The sequence below is a fragment of the Nelumbo lutea genome, chromosome 8, assembly GCF_056320005.1.
Source record: "Nelumbo lutea isolate HS-2025 chromosome 8, American lotus-T2T, whole genome shotgun sequence".
NCBI classification, from domain to species: Eukaryota; Viridiplantae; Streptophyta; class Magnoliopsida; order Proteales; family Nelumbonaceae; genus Nelumbo; species Nelumbo lutea.
The window spans coordinates 5,900,378-5,916,563 of NC_142691.1; the positions used below are offsets into that span (position 1 = coordinate 5,900,378).

General features: G+C 36.5%; 1 protein-coding gene across 1 annotated transcript; it reads left to right on the forward strand.

The window, feature by feature from the left end:
* The first annotated feature begins 9,711 nt into the window (after window positions 1-9,711).
* Window positions 9,712-11,661, forward strand: LOC148842369 (Alkaline-phosphatase-like family protein). The gene has a single exon (XM_088957747.1). It carries the CDS (start codon window positions 9,847-9,849, stop codon window positions 11,317-11,319), a length of 1,473 nt encoding a protein of 490 aa, XP_088813873.1. The 5' UTR covers window positions 9,712-9,846; the 3' UTR covers window positions 11,320-11,661.
* Window positions 11,662-16,186: the final 4,525 nt, after the last annotated feature.

A 16,186-nucleotide genomic window follows, 5' to 3' on the forward strand; every position in this document is an offset into this window, starting at 1 on the left:
TTTAGTCTTCTGTCGAATGACTTTGCCATTACAACTAGCTGCAGCAGCGAGAGATAGGCTTGAAGTGCAGTCTGGAAAATCCAAGCTCACCACCCTCCGTCGGACTTTGTGTTTGCTGCCAGGTTGAAGACAATGAAAACCTCCCTTTAGCACAACCCCTCTTTTTCTCTCTAATCGTCTCTTCTCTCGCCTGGACAGAGAGACCCTAGCCTGTACCTGAGAGTCTCTCTCTGCTCCCAACACTGCCTTTCAAAGGGAAACCATCAGAGCCCTCCCCCTCTTATGCTCTCTCTCTGGACTATCTCCCTCTCTTTCTCAGTTATCTCTCTCCTTATTTCGATGGTAACACGGTTTTGGTGTGACCCCAAATCTACAATTTTGGGATCTGACATCCCACATTTTTCTTATCTCATTCCTCTATTTCCCTCAAAACAAATGAGAGATCATCCCATCCCATAAATCAAACGGAGCCTAAAAGGTTCAAACCCAAAAGGCAAATTTTACCAAAAAACACCCAAAAACCAATGAAAGACTCCTAGATTAAGACACAGCTATTTCAATTTTCAAGCCTCACAGTCGCAAATGTGACAAATGACAAAAGATTTCCAAATCAACATCTGGAAAAATTGGGACCAATGTAAAGGTTGAGAGGGAGAATGAGAAAAGCAAAAACAAAAAAGCTTTCTTTAGTAATACGTTTGTTTTTGATTGTGCAATAATGAAGGAGAAAACAAAATTACAGAGGGGAAGAGAAAAGGAAAATAGAGCTGGACAGATTGCCAAGATGAAGTAAAACCTGTAAGATAAAAGCTAAAGAGGCAAAGAGTCGAAGGACAAAATGGAAATATATGGAAAATGAAAGAACCCATATGTGGATTCATGAGGTGCCAATGCAAAAGATAAAAGCATGCTTCAGAAATCATAAATCAGAACAAAGTGGGAATGAATTTGTCAGTGGTAAAAAGTAGAAGGATGATAAGAGAGGATTCATGTGGCCTATTAGGCTGTTATCAAGGTTTTTAACATCGAATCAGACAATGAACCGTTCAGGGTTTGGTTTCTGAGTCAAATGGTCGGGCCATTCAAACCGAATGGATGGTCTATTCTGATAAAAGAAATTAAAAAATAAAAAATCAAAAAATGGTCAAAAACCATTAGACGGTTTGAATGGTTCAACTATTCGGGTCAATGGTTTATTGACCAAATCAATGATTTTTGATCAAAACGGTTCTAAGGTAAAACAAACTGATCCTTGATTTTTTTCCGGTCCGACCATCAGGTCCGGTCCAACTTATTTAGGAGATTGGGGATCTGTTACCAACATCGTTCCAACCATTCCACTACACGGGAACTCTTGTTTCCTTTTGGTAAAATGCAAAAAGCTTATATACGGATGCACACTTAAATCGATAAATTTGGTACTGTGTTTGATTGCATTGGGTACAAACATAATATTCAAAGACTTAAATTCAACTCTTTTTTCCTTTTTTTTTATTAACTTGGAGTGCAAAGCTCGCTTCCATGTTTTGGAAGCAAGTTTTTTTGCTTCAATTTTGTAATGCATAAAATGCAAGGAAAAAACAAATTTAAGGATGCATTTGGTTGCGATACAAACGTAAACATGTATTTTACATAAATATCTTCTTTTCAATTTAAGAATGCAAAATGGGATTTCAGTTCTAATTCATTTTTGTTCTCTTCTTATTTGTTTTAAATCGATGCAAAAGGCAGTACGGTAGTCCTTCTCTCATTCTATCAACTTGAGATTTGAAAATTACAAATTTGTATCCAAAAAATGGGTACAATAATGCATTCTCCTCACGTTATAAAAATGTCAGAAAAGATATTTTTCCCTCTTAATCATTGCATTTTTGTATGACAAATAAATACTAACAAATTCAAACCGAAGTGGATAAATACTCTAGTTTAATGTATGTATTACAAACAAACGCAGTCTTGGGAATAAAATCATCAGTACAAGTTTTTATTTTGAAGTTTATCCTTGAAACCTTTTGGGCTTTTGGTCGTTGTTTATTTCATTGATTAGTCCGTGTTAACAGTATTCAAAAATCCGAGTTTGGGTTCAAGTTCAGCGTAATTGAATTAAATTCGGATTAGTCCAATGTTTAAAACGTAAGTTAAGTCGTGGAATTGTAAGTTCATGGTGTGGCACACCTAATAAGCATATTGTACCAATATTTGAAGTCATGTGCATTTGACATGGGTGGAGTTACATATTGTCATTGAGTCTTTTTTTTTTTTTTGATAGATTGAGTGGCTGTCTTAACGATTACTTAAAGCCCAAATTATAGGATAAGGCTTTGATGATGATGAATGATTATCACTGTACGAAAGAATTATAATATAGATCCATGAACAATTTATGTCAAGAATGTTAGGTTTCAAATTAAGAAAAGAAAGAACAATTTATGTCAAAAATGAAAATTTTTCTAAATTTTTAGGAAAAAATAAAGATTAAAAAATTTTTTATTTAAACATTCTAAGTGATTTTCATGGTAAAAGAGAAGATCTATCAATGATCTATCATAGATGGGAAACTCAAACATTGTTTCATGTATTACTAACAAAGTTGTTTTATGATATCTACATGTTCTAAATTCCCCGTATTTTCTTTTTTGCTGCAAAATCTTCCAATATCATTGATCACTTGATTGTAATAAATATCTTTATATACATTATTAGGATAAAATACAAAAAACTCCCCTAAAGTTTTTAATAATCATAAAAATCTTCCTTATAGTTTTATTTTAATAAAAACCTCCCCTAAACTTTTAGAAAACTCGATAAAAGCCTTCCTTCTAACATTTACCCAAATGAAAAATGTTCAACCAATTAATATTTTTTCAAATACCCGTTTTACCCTTTTCTAAAATGGGTACTGTAATAACAATGAAGAATAGTATAAATGGAATATTATGAGGCCATTAATCTCATCTTTGTCAAAATCCCCTCTCTCTCTCTGATTCCATTTTTTGAACTCGCAAAGATAAAAATCTCTGTTAAGAATAGACTCCAATTATACAAATTTAGATTTTGGAACACCACTTTTCACGGGAATATAGATTGTACGCTATACCCTCAAGGGTTTTCGTTTTAATCACCTCAAAACTTCTTTCTTCTTCATCACTAATTTGATTTTTGATCTCCACTCCATCTCCCCGAATTTAAACTTCATTATGTCAATTCATTTTCAGTTCGCTTCTTCATTTCATTTTAGGTTTCTTCATCGACTGTGACGCCACTGCATGCTCCGATATCAACGGCCTATAATGGGTCCTCGATAACAAGTATGTCTTCTTGGAAGTGCCCAAATCAGTGATTATACCCGACAACCCCTACTTTGCCCGGACTCTCTCCGCCTCCAGTCTTTCTCTCTTGAAGGTTGTATTCGTTGGAAATTCTGCTATGTTCTACCGGTCACCCACAATCTTAAAACGGTATAGATTTGCCTCTAGTTTTTTATCAGAGATTCGGTGGGATGTTCTGGAGCGTCGTGAACATGATGGAGGATTACACCACAGCGAGATAATCTTACTATGAAGGAGTCTTTGTTGCTGTTGGGAAGACGATGAGCGTTTGTGTTGCTGGAAATACGTACGGATTTAGATCAATTTATTTCTACTTCGGAAGTTGTTCGTTCGGACGCTAATTTTCTATTTTTATCAGTCCTACAATACAAAGCTTTAGAAATCTCTTAGGGAGTTAACGACAATTGTTCTTCACCGGCGACTATTATTGATTGACATAATCCATTCTTCACGGATTAGTTATTTTTGTACCCATTTTCAAAAAGGATAAAATGAATATTTAGAAAAAAAAAATTATGCATCGGCTAACATTTTCCGATTGAGTCGATGATAAAAGGGAGGTTTTTGTTGAATTTTTAAACATTTAAGGGAGATTTTTATTAAAGTGAAACTACAGGAGAGAATTTTATGATGATCAGAAACTTCAGTAAAGGTTTCTGTATTTTACCCAAATTATTAAAATGTATATTTATTGGGTTTGACTATAATATATCTTTTCCATATTTATTATATATTATTATTTATACTTTATTCATATATATCCTTTGAGAGAAGTTATTTATCTATTTTCTCCTTTTTTGAATTTTTTTTATTTATTTTTAATTCTATGTCATTTTGAAACAACCAAATAACCTAAATTATCTCTTCTCCTAAAATTACTCCTAAACTACCTCCCCCACTATACTGAAATTTCTCCAAATTAATCTCTACTTCCTATTGATCTTCTAAATTGATGAGGGCGGATTTGGCCCTCCAGTGAAATTGTGACACCTGACACCTCATGCAAACCAAGTGCAGCCTCTTGACAACTGAGTAGCTCGGGTGGCTCGGCACAGCTTGGGCAGTTCGGCATAGCTCGTGGAGTTCGGTATAGCTAGGGGCAGCTCGGCATAGGCAGCTCGCCACAGGCAGCCTGGCGTCTTACGAAGAGCTCACCACTTTGGGACAGCTCGGCATTTACAGGTAGCTCGGCATATGTAGTTCGGCACTTAGGGGCAGCTCGACATATCGCAGGAAGATCTCCTACCTGATAACCGTACCTGACAGATCCGGAGGCCTGCGCCCATGTCTCTCGCTAGGCGGTGTCGTGCCTTCCAGTCCTGAGAGCTATCCCTTGACTGGCAAAGCCGTACTCTGCAGCAGTCGCCTGCACCTGCCACCGCAGCTTTGGCAGTAATGGCTGCGGTAGAGAGACAAAGGCAGTTACGCCTGAATTGACAGAGGCTGTTACGCCTGATTTGACAGGATACCACTACATAAGGATTCCGACCCCCAAAGACAAGGGGGAGGGAATGGAAAAATGGAGGTAATCCCTGCTCTCTAGCTCTCTCATTTGTCTCTAAGCTCTATGCAATCAAAATGCTAACTTAGGCATCGGAGAGTCCCCGCTGGGTAAACACCCCCGGGTCCTCTGATTCAGTTCTCGCAAGTTCCTCAGCTCCCGCCGCCTACAAAGAGGAGGAAGTGATGGAGTTCTCGCAGGTCCCTCAGCTCCCGCCGCCTACAAAGGAGAGGAGATCACCTCATGCAGAGGGCAGTCGGTTGCGCTACACCAGGGAGCTCCACCACCCTCTGAGTTACAGGTCTTCTAGGAGCATGTGAAATGACGAGTCCACCCAAGCAGTTCTCCACCAGGGAGCTCATCACCAGGCAGTTCTCCACCAGGGAGCTCGTCACCAAGTAGCTCTCCATTAGGGAACTCGTCACTAGGCAGTTCTCCACCAGGGAGCTCGTCACTAAGTAGTTCTCCATCAGGGAGCTCGTCACCAAGTAGCTCACCACTAGGGAGTTCGCCACCAAGTAGCTCATCACCAGGCAGTTCGCCACCAGGGAACTCCATCATCCTCTGAGTCACAGGCCACCTGGGAGCAAGTTAAATGACGAGGTACTTAGCCAAAAAAATTGATACATCACAAAAATTGGTACGTCACCAGAAACGGGTACATCATAAATTATCTCTAATTTCTATTTATCCTCTCCCATACTTTTTATCTATATCTATCTAAAGAAAGTTTGGATTAAAAAATTCAAGAATTATTTAAATATTCTAACAAAATTATAAAATAACTTTAAAATATTTATTAAAAACACAAAAAATAATATTATGTTTTTACAAAATATATCACGAAATTACGTACTAACAATTTAAATTATGCTTTTTTGGATTATCAATTTAAATGTTTTTTAAAATATTTAATAATATGTAATAGTTTTAAATAAATAAAATTCAAATAACAAAAGATTTAAATATTTTATAGATTATTTAAATATTTAAATAACTAAATAATTATCATAACTAGGTTTTAAATAATTAAAATAACGAAGTTATGTAATAAATTTAAAAAATTTCTTCAAAGTAGAAAAATAATTATAACATAATATTTAAATTAATAATAATTTAATATATTATAGATTTAAGTATTATTGAACTAATGAGAAATATATTAAATAATTTAGAGGTATTGAAGCTTCCAAATAAAAAAAAATATTTAATAACGATAAAAAATATTTTTAGTAGATATTAAAAAATAAATAATAATTACAATTATTAATGTACTAATAATAAAATCATTGTTTCACTTATATCAATTAATAATTCTATAAAATAATTTCAGAAAAATTAATATTTATTAATAATAGTTATAAAATCTTACCTATATCTATTATATATTTATATATACTAAAATTAATATTTGTTTTATTTTTAGTAATGCTTTATTGTATTTTTGTGATAAATATATTTTCAATAATTACATATAAATCTATTTTATTTTTGTTATTTAATAATAAAATTTCAATAATCATTGGAGATTAAACTATTGTTATTTAAATTTTTGAAATTTAATTTATTGTCCTTGTTGGATTTATTGCATTTTTGTTATAGATTTATTTTTAGTAATTATGTATTTTCGTTATAATTTATTGGTTAATATTTATTAGAGATTAAACTATTATTGGAGATTACAATATTTATAGATTAATCTAATATAATTTTATCATTTACTGTATTTTTAGAATTATTGTATTTATTGTATTTTTATTATAATTTTGTCAATAATTATGCATTTTTATTATAATTTTTAATAATTATTGGAGATTAAACTACTGTTATTTATGAGAGATTTGACTCTTTATTTAACTCTTTTGAATTGTAAAAAATGATTAAAAATAGTATATAAAATATATAAATATTAATAATTTAAAATTTAAAATATAAAAAATTATATACTCTAATGTGTGTGTGTGTGTGTGTGTGTGTGTATTTCAGATGCCAAGGTAAGATAGTGCTCACTGCAGATTGAGGAGGTTGAGCATGAGGCTCTTAATCAGTTAGAAGTAGTGTGAGCAATGCACATTAATAACTGGTCTAAGTGAGTGTGAAGTATGGCCGCTTCTAAGAGAGATCTAAGGCTGACTCTCGAAAACACTCATGATTCCAAAAGGGGAACAAGGCCAAAATGTTTCGAAACAAAAGAATCACTAAAGAACTAGTGAATTGAGTTGGTTGGTCGGTTAGTTAGTTATGATAAGGAGGAAAGGTTGAAGGAGTCTGACTCCACCCGTACTCCGTAACATAACCTGTCATACCTAAGTGTTGTTTGAAGTCCAAAAGACATCACCATGAATATTTTTCTCATTATGATGCTCAGATTGTTCGATCTTCTTGTAATTTTGAATATTATGGGGGATTGTTGGAGGGAGATTCAAATTTACAAAGAATCTCTCTCTTCCCTCTATTATTTTTGTCATTTCCTTCATTGAATGACGAGGCATGTACGTGTACGTGTACATGCGATGCACTAAATCATTTGTTTTATTCGAATTACACCTTTTCAATTTTTAAAACGTGTCTCTTCAAATTCAAATTTAATTTTTAAATAAATTGTTTTCATTTTTTTCGTGTCTCTTTTTCCTCCTTATGCCTCTTCGAATAGGTGCACTTCTGAACCGAGCCAGGCTGGGGCCGGGGTCGGGTTGGGGCGTGTATGTGTACGTGTACGTGTACGCACGATGCATTGGATCATTTGCTTTATCCAAATTACACCTTTTCAATTTTTAAAACGTCTCTTTAAATTCAAATTTAATTTTTAAATAAATTGTTTTCTTTTTTTTTTCGTGTCTCTTCTTCCTCCTTGTGCCTCTTCGAATAGGTGTACTGTTCTAAAGAGGCTCATGTATGAAAGGACACATCTATGTCCATTCGGATCTGAGAACAATCTATAAAAGGAGTGCAAGGAGTGCTGGCCGATCCAATCAATAAAATACATTGTTTTTTACTTTCTTTTCTATGAGAAATCTGAGCATCAATCTTCAATGGTTCGCAAAGGTCTGGTAAGCGAGTGCACACCTACCAATGGCCTGTGCGCTATTTTATCTTGGCGACCAATTTGCGATCACCCGACTGCACCATAGGGGGTAAATACGATTTTAAGGAGAATGATCAAGTGACACGACTCAACCCTCCATTTTTTTACAATTTCCAATTTTGAATTCCTGCAACAACTTCAAATCATTGCAACTTCGACAAAGAAAAACGATTACTGATAAATTCCATTTGCTCTCGCTTTACTATTTTTTAACAATGGTTACGTTCCAATGTGAGATCGTGGGTCTCTACCATCTACTCTTTGTCACTAATGCAATGCAATGCTCTGACCCCACGATCACCATTCTTCTGCTACTCTCTAATTGTCTTATTATGCAACTCAAGTTGCTCAGTCTCAGCTCGATCATCAATCCGTTGACTTAGCCCAGTCAATCAATTTTTAATTTGATTTACTTAATTTATTGACTCCCCATTGAACCGATGGATTTCTGTTGTTAAGTATTCATAAGCCCTTGAAACCAACCAACCATCCTTGTTTTTTGGATCAGACGCCTTGACAACGACCTCCAAACTGCAATCCAGCAGTACTGTATAGCATGGACCTCATTGATCGTCATTTACAAATTGTTTATTTGTTCACTTTTTTTATTTTATTTTGCAATATCTGAATTTAGTATATTCTTCTACGATTGCTATAATTATGTATGTTCTTCCGCACTTGCTTTGTAATTATGTATGTTCTTGTAGACTTCTTTTAGATGGATCAATGGTGCATTAAAAAGATTTTCCTACTTTTTACATGTTTTCTTGTTAATTTTTAACTCTTCTTGTTAGGGTTAATACTTGCTTCTTTATTTTTTTCATTTCCTTGATTAGTCATTCCAACTTTATGTGATTCATCATGATCATCTTCATCAAGCAGGGAAATTTTCCAGATAGTGATAATTAAGCTCACCCTGTATGTAATCTTGTTGGGACTGATGTTTTGCCCAATGACCACATGGTATGGTAATTGTCTGATAATTTCCAGTGAAAAGAGAATAGCCAAATGAACACCTTTTGAGTCCTCTTCCTCCCAAATGAAATAAAAGTACCTATAGATTTTTCAAAGAAATAAGAATTGGGAAAGTTGGTTATTAGTTGTGAGAATCTATAATTTTTTATCAACTGCCATTTCTTTCTTTTATCTTTCCTTGAACAAGAAGCAAGAGCTCCACAAATTTCCTTTATTTTTCTATTGTCGTAGGTAGTTTGAATCTCTATCCTGCCCTTTAATCACATACCATTAATCCTGTCGTCTGCTATACAAAGCGATTCAAATAGCTCACCATGTTTTTGTAAAGAACGAGTTGTCTTTTTTTTTTATTTTGTAAGAAGCATATGAGTCGAAACCTTACAACTTAATGTTTCTCTCTTTAAATTCATATGCGCATTGCTTATTACACCGTTTCCAAATATTTAATTAATTTCTTTTAAAAACGTATTTTTGTAATCCACAATTAATTGCTCACTATTTCCAGAACATACTTCTTGTGGTTTAATTTACTGTGACAACATAATTTTAAGATTTATTTTTCTACACTCATTAGCCCTCCACCCCTCCACCCCGCTAGTTCTGAAGTTAAAAGTTAAAACATTAACATTGGGTGTGGCTAGTGGTTCAGATCCGCTCCTAATATTGCTATGCTAGGTGTGCTGGTAGCAAATTCCTACCCGGTTAGTGGGCCTCATCCTCATGTATACCTGGTCTGTCCTCATCCGGGTTTAGTGTTTTACCAATTTAGTCTACGTTTGCTTTTACAGATTTTTTTAATTTTTTAATTTTTTTTCCGGGGGGATAAGTGGAATGCTTTTAAAGAGTAGGGAGATCTACCTTACCGGCAAACAGCGCTGCTTCTCTCTCTCTGAGACTCTACACGATTGAAGCTACTGCTTCTCCAATCTCTCTCTCTCTCTCTCTCTCTCTCTTCAATGGATTCTTCTTCTCTATCCATCTTAGGCCCATTGAAACCTACATCCCTAGCATCATCATCTGAGGAAGACCCTCCAAACCCATCAACAGCTCTCCTCTCTAAAACTGATTCCACTTCTCCAAAAACAAACACAACCATCCTCTTCGTTTCCCTCCTCCTCATAACCTGCATCGCTCTCGCTGCTTCCGGTGCATTTGCCTTCCTCTTCTTCTCCTCCGCTTCCTCCTTCTCTTCTAATTCTTCCCAAACATCGCTTAACGTAAAGTCAACTGCTCGCCCCCTCACCAAACTCGATCGACCCGTCGTTCTCCTAATTTCCTCCGATGGGTTCCGATTCGGGTATCAATTCAAGACCCCCACTCCCAACATCGGTCGTCTGATCGCCAACGGCACCGAAGCCCAGACGGGTCTCATCCCCGTCTTCCCAACGCTTACATTCCCCAACCATTACTCGATCGTCACGGGACTATACCCCGCCTACCATGGCATCGTCAACAACTATTTCTACGACCCTATCACCGGCGAGAAATTCACCATGTCGAGCCACGAGCCCAAATGGTGGTTGGGTGAACCGCTGTGGGAGACCGTCGCCAATCATGGACTCAAGGCTGCCACCTACTTCTGGCCCGGTTCTGAGGTACCTAAAGGTTCTTGGAATTGCCCTGTGAATTTCTGCCAACACTATAATGGTTCTGTGCCGTTCGAAGAACGAGTTGATACAATTCTAAAGTACTTTGATCTTCCTAGTAGTGAGATTCCTGTGTTTATGACTCTATATTTTGAGGACCCAGATCATCAGGGACACCAAGTTGGACCTGATGATCCGGAGATCACAGAAGCCGTTGCCAATATTGATAAAATGATCGGAAGGTTGATCCAAGGCCTAGAAAAGAGAGGTGTTTTCGAGGATGTCACCATACTTTTGGTGGGAGATCATGGGATGGTCGGTACTTGTGATAAAAAGCTCATCTTTCTTGATGATTTGGCCCCTTGGATTGAAATTCCAAAAGACTGGGTCCATTCTTACAGTCCTTTGCTTTCAATTCGGCCTCCTGCCGGCGTTTCTCCTTTGGATGTCGTTGCCAAGATGACGAAAGCTTTGAGTTCGGGCAAGGTTGAGAATGGAATGAGACTCAAGGTGTTTCTCAAGGAGGAGCTGCCTGAACGACTCCATTATGCGGAGAACGATCGAATCCCACCCATAATAGGACTGGTTGCAGAAGGGTTTACGGTAGAGCAGACAAGATCGAACAGGAAAGAATGTGGAGGGGCACATGGTTATGATAATGCATTCTTCTCGATGAGAACCATATTCATCGCTCATGGCCCTCAGTTTGAAAGAGGTCGCAAGGTCCCGTCGTTTGAGAATGTTCAGATATACAATTTGGTCACTTCCATTCTTAAGGTACAGGGAGCTCCTAATAACGGTACAGCATCATTTCCAAACTCTATCATCTTGCCCAGCTCCTGAAATCAATTCTGTCTGCATTCATGGAGATGTCAGCTGCGACAGGATGGGTTTCCATGTTTATGCAAATTTCTGGCTGATTTTATCATACGATTGTGGAAATAAATAAGATTAGGCATTGCAGAAGGAAGATAGTAAGTAGTTCCACCTTCTACAAGATCTGTTGTTATTTGTGGGTAGTTACTGTTAACAACCCTACACCTATCATCTGCCCAACTTCACTTTTAACTCTAGTTTGTGGTGGGATGCTAGGAAGGGACCTAGATTCGTAGTTGGAATTATGTAGAATGATCTCTGCTTAAGGATTATGAATGGAATGCTCCTCTGGTTAGGCTTGGACTTGCATATCTCATTGCTTCCTTGACTTCCTTATGCAATTTTAAATTTGAGATGCATGACTGAAAATTGTAGTCACGATTGGTCCAAGTTTTTTCTTCTTGCTTGAGTCATGCAGGCTTCTGCTTGAACTACCTTGAAAGTTGGAACAGGATGAGTGACTGGTATGGAGATTTGAATGGCAAGTGGACTGAATACTTGGGTTTCATAAGATCTCCATTTCCTTTTCCCATCTATCTCTAGCCTCTTGAGCCATATTATAGTTTCCCAAAACCCAAACAGAGAGAGAGATAGCATGCCCTCACACCCTACACACATCTGAAAGCACACACATTAAATGATTTCATATGCTTCTTTCGATGATTTTAAGGATAATTGCCTGTCTAAACTACATTCTTTTGGTAACTTAATATGCATATAAGTACAGGGTGGCAAACCATGTTGCTGACTGCCTGGTCAAAAATCAAAATAGCCTCTTCTGGTAATGTTGCCAAAATCTGGACTGGAAATCACCCCAACTCAACCCAACTTGCTTGTTTTGAGATATGGTAAGGGGTGGAAGAGTAAGGGCAGACCTTGCAAATAATTAGGCCTTGTGATGTTAATTGTTATTCAGTTTAATTAAAAAGAATATATATAAAATGTTGGAGCAACAAAGAAAGTGTTCTCATTGAATCATGCATAAACAACTTATTCTTTAGATGGGGTTGAATGTAGGTTAAGAAATTTACAGGTTTGACCAAATTGTAGGTAAGTTTAAAGCTAGGCTGATCCATGCAAATGGGGAATAGGTCATTAGGAAAGGGTTTATGCTCTGCATGGGTGGAATAATTAGACTGCTAATAGATTGTGGAGTTAATGCTGGTAAAGACTGGTGAAATTTTGGGCCTAGAGGTGGGCTCTATCCCCTTGAATTCTGTTCATCTTTTAGATTAATAGATGGTTAAAAGAAGGAATTCAAGAGGGATGGTCTCTTTTGGAGTTTTTTTTCCTGGATGGTGGGGAGGAGAGGGGTAGTGGTCCTGGTAAAGATGGTAAATTAGTAGCTCGAAAATTTTCTGTAAGAAGAAATTCAATTTCCCAAGTCCATTTCCAATTTAGCAGGTCAATCCTGATACAATCCAAATGAAAGTACAATGAATCTCTCCTCTGAGGCTTTTGGAGCAAAGAAATTTTCATTTGAATGTAAAGAAAGATGGAAGTAAGAAATGTATTCCTAAAACCGTGGAAACTGATTAATAGATGGGGCAAATTCAAGGAATCTTTAAACGTTGTTCTAGATCAGCATAAGAGCAACAGTATAGCAATACCCGATTTCATGCCACTACGGTTTTATAAAACAATAATTTTCAAATGCAAAATATCTAAATACATAGAAAGGGTCAAATTTGGAACCTGACCTGATGGTAACAAAACTAATTTTTAGAAAATAAAATTAAGTGAACATTTCTTTTGGTGCTCTTTTCCTTTATCCTTGATTGGGATGACAATTTTATGGGAATTTTTGAGTACCTGACCCTAGTATGATCCATTGTTCAAAACCCTAGGGTTTGAGATTTGACCTTAGGGTACTTGGTACCCAAACCTAATTATATTTAAGGTGGGTCTCTGCTCTTGATACCTGTTTAAATATATTTTATAAGGAATTATTTACATAGTAAAAAAGGGTTGAAAGAGGATTCAAACCCTTGCCCTTGTATCCCATTATAGGCATCTTTAGCAATGTCTTACCACAATTTCTACTTAAGAGGGGCATCAAATTTTACTTATGTGATGTAAAATTGGGTGGAAAAATGCAAGGAATATTGAAGAGATAATTTAAAGTAGCTTATTTGGATTCTGGATATGTATGGATATGATGGAAAAATTGAGACACAAGGAGATGCCATATAAATTTAAATATATTAAAAACATATGATTTATATATAATCTCATTAATGATCACGTAAACTGTTATAAAATTTAAAATAAACTAAAAGGGCATCCCAGTGTACAAGGCTCCCGCCAATATGCGGTTTAGGTATGGACAGATGTACGCAGCCTTATCCAACACATACCAAAGGTTGTTTCCAAATTCTCTTATGAAATCGATCACAAAAATATTTTTTAAATGGATAATTGTGATTATAGAGGCAAAAAGGTTCAGAGCTGAATGATTTTTTTTTTTTTTTATAGAGTCAATTATGATGAGTTTAATTGAGGTAATTGAGTTTGAAATCCAAATTCAAAAAGTGATATCAATAATAGGATATTTCTTGTATAAATAAATACACCTTATCGAAAAAATATATCAATAATAAGCTATACTCATGACGGGTTTAACGGGTTCTCTTAGGAATGGATTCCTAAGAACAATTTTTGCGGATACCTCACCCATTGCCGTCTCTACTGTCGAATGGAGATTTCCTTGAGTCAATTCAACAAAGACTTGTGCCTTTGATGAAATGGGGGAAAAGTCTTACATCTCCAAAGGCTCCGGCCATAAGAAGTCTCGGGAATCTTTGCATCCCAGTATTCCCATCAGTCCATCACTGCTTTGAATACTTCGTCTATTTTATAGAAACAAACACAAATTTGCCTATGGGAATACACTTGGGAAATATAAACTTATAATTTACATTAGAGCCGAGAAGGAGGAAGAAAGCACAAATCAAATGAATCTAACTTGCAAGATATTTATTTCCTGCATGTTTTATTGTAAAGGGTTTGATTATGATACCAGAAATACATGATATTAGTAAAAATTTACAGTCAATCAATCACTACCAAAATAGAGGTGATGAATTAGGTTTGGGGTTGTCTTCATCAAAATTTAATTATTTTATTTGAAGCCACATGTAACAGGAGTTCACATCTTCGCCCCACAGTACATCATCGTCGTGTATCAGGAATATCTCCCAATGACAATATCAGATGAGGATGTGCTGTGGGGCTGAGATGTGACCTCATGTAACAGATTTCAATTAAAAAATTGCTGATATTACAATCAGCATCAGTCAGAATTGTCCAATGAATTGACAAAAAAGAAAAAAAAAATCAGATTATCAATTTGGCAAAAAGAAAAAAATAAATAAATTCAGAATTGTGAGTACCTTGTAGCACAAATCCATAAAATGCCAAAAAGAAGGGTCAAACTTCCGAGATCAGATCTGCTCTTCACACAGGGCTACAGACACATCTCACCGTGTATTAAGAATATCTCCCGTAGTTCTGTATTATTATTCATGGGAGGATGTGCCTATGAGATAGTTGTGAGGTGCCTTGTTTTAGTAGCAAATCCCAATTCCAAACCTCCAAGAGAGATTAACTTGACAAGAAACTCCTGAATAATGCATCCCAACCCTAAACCAACAAAGGGTTCAATGAGAGAATTGATTGCCAAACTCAAACCCATCCAGTGGCAATCAACAACAGTAAACTCGAAATCCGACGGAAGGGACGAAAGAGATGACTAATAAACCGACCGCTCCTCCAAAACCAGATGAAATAACCCCATATAAATTTAATATAGCAGCCTTTTAATTCAAATTAAAAGCATATAAGTTTAATATAAAATCATATTGATATATAGGGCCTCTTAGATCAAAAACCAATACTCAAAATCATTGTTTTCAAAATCGGATTGGGTTAGATGGTCAGACTGAAAAACCAGGAATCAGTTAGGTGATCAATTTCGATTTTTTCTAAAACTGAAAATTTGCCTAAAACTGTTGATTTTGATCAACAAACCATTGACTCGAACGATTAACCGTTTGAACGGTTTTAACCACTTTTTTATTTTTTATTTTTTATTTTTGTCAAAATGAACTGTCCCGGATCCTCACCGATTCGATCACCGGGTCATTTTTAAAAACCATGCTCAAAATCGTACTTTACGAAACCCATTAGATTATAACAGGGAAGGTTGACAATAGGTGGTGTGCCTTCAGAGTTGACACCAACTGTTTCGAGTCTGGACCATAGATCATAGCCATGATGATCTACAGAACAATCAGGAAATCTTCCAAACATGTGGCACCGGATCAAAGATCATCAGCGTCGGTGATCCGGGCCCAAAGCCCAATCCAATCAATCTCATGATTCTAAGTCCAAGGGGTTGAATTAGAATATAAAGCAATCCGGTTCAAGAATCGGTTCAGATTTTAAGAACTCAAATGGGATATTTGCATTGCTAAATGCTATTTGCCACATACTCAGTTATGTATTGATCCCTGATCTGATATGCTGTAGACCCCAGTTTCATGTAGTGGTCCCAGGCTCGGGCTCGTTCGATTCAATCACCCAAAAGTATTGCATTCGTCGTTGTGGTCGATGGATCCGGTCCATCTGGCCTGTCCCAGTGCTTTTGCTAGGCCAACTGCCTACGCCTCCAGACTCCAATTGGGTGGTGACAGTGGTCACCATAACCGTGACCGTGAGACGTGAGTCCTCCGAGCCGAACCTCTAACGGCCAAACCTTCCCCTAAAGCTAAATTTCAGGGAGGTCACACGTTCGATCCCGGCAGATCCTCCACAACTTCGCTTTTTGGTTGGT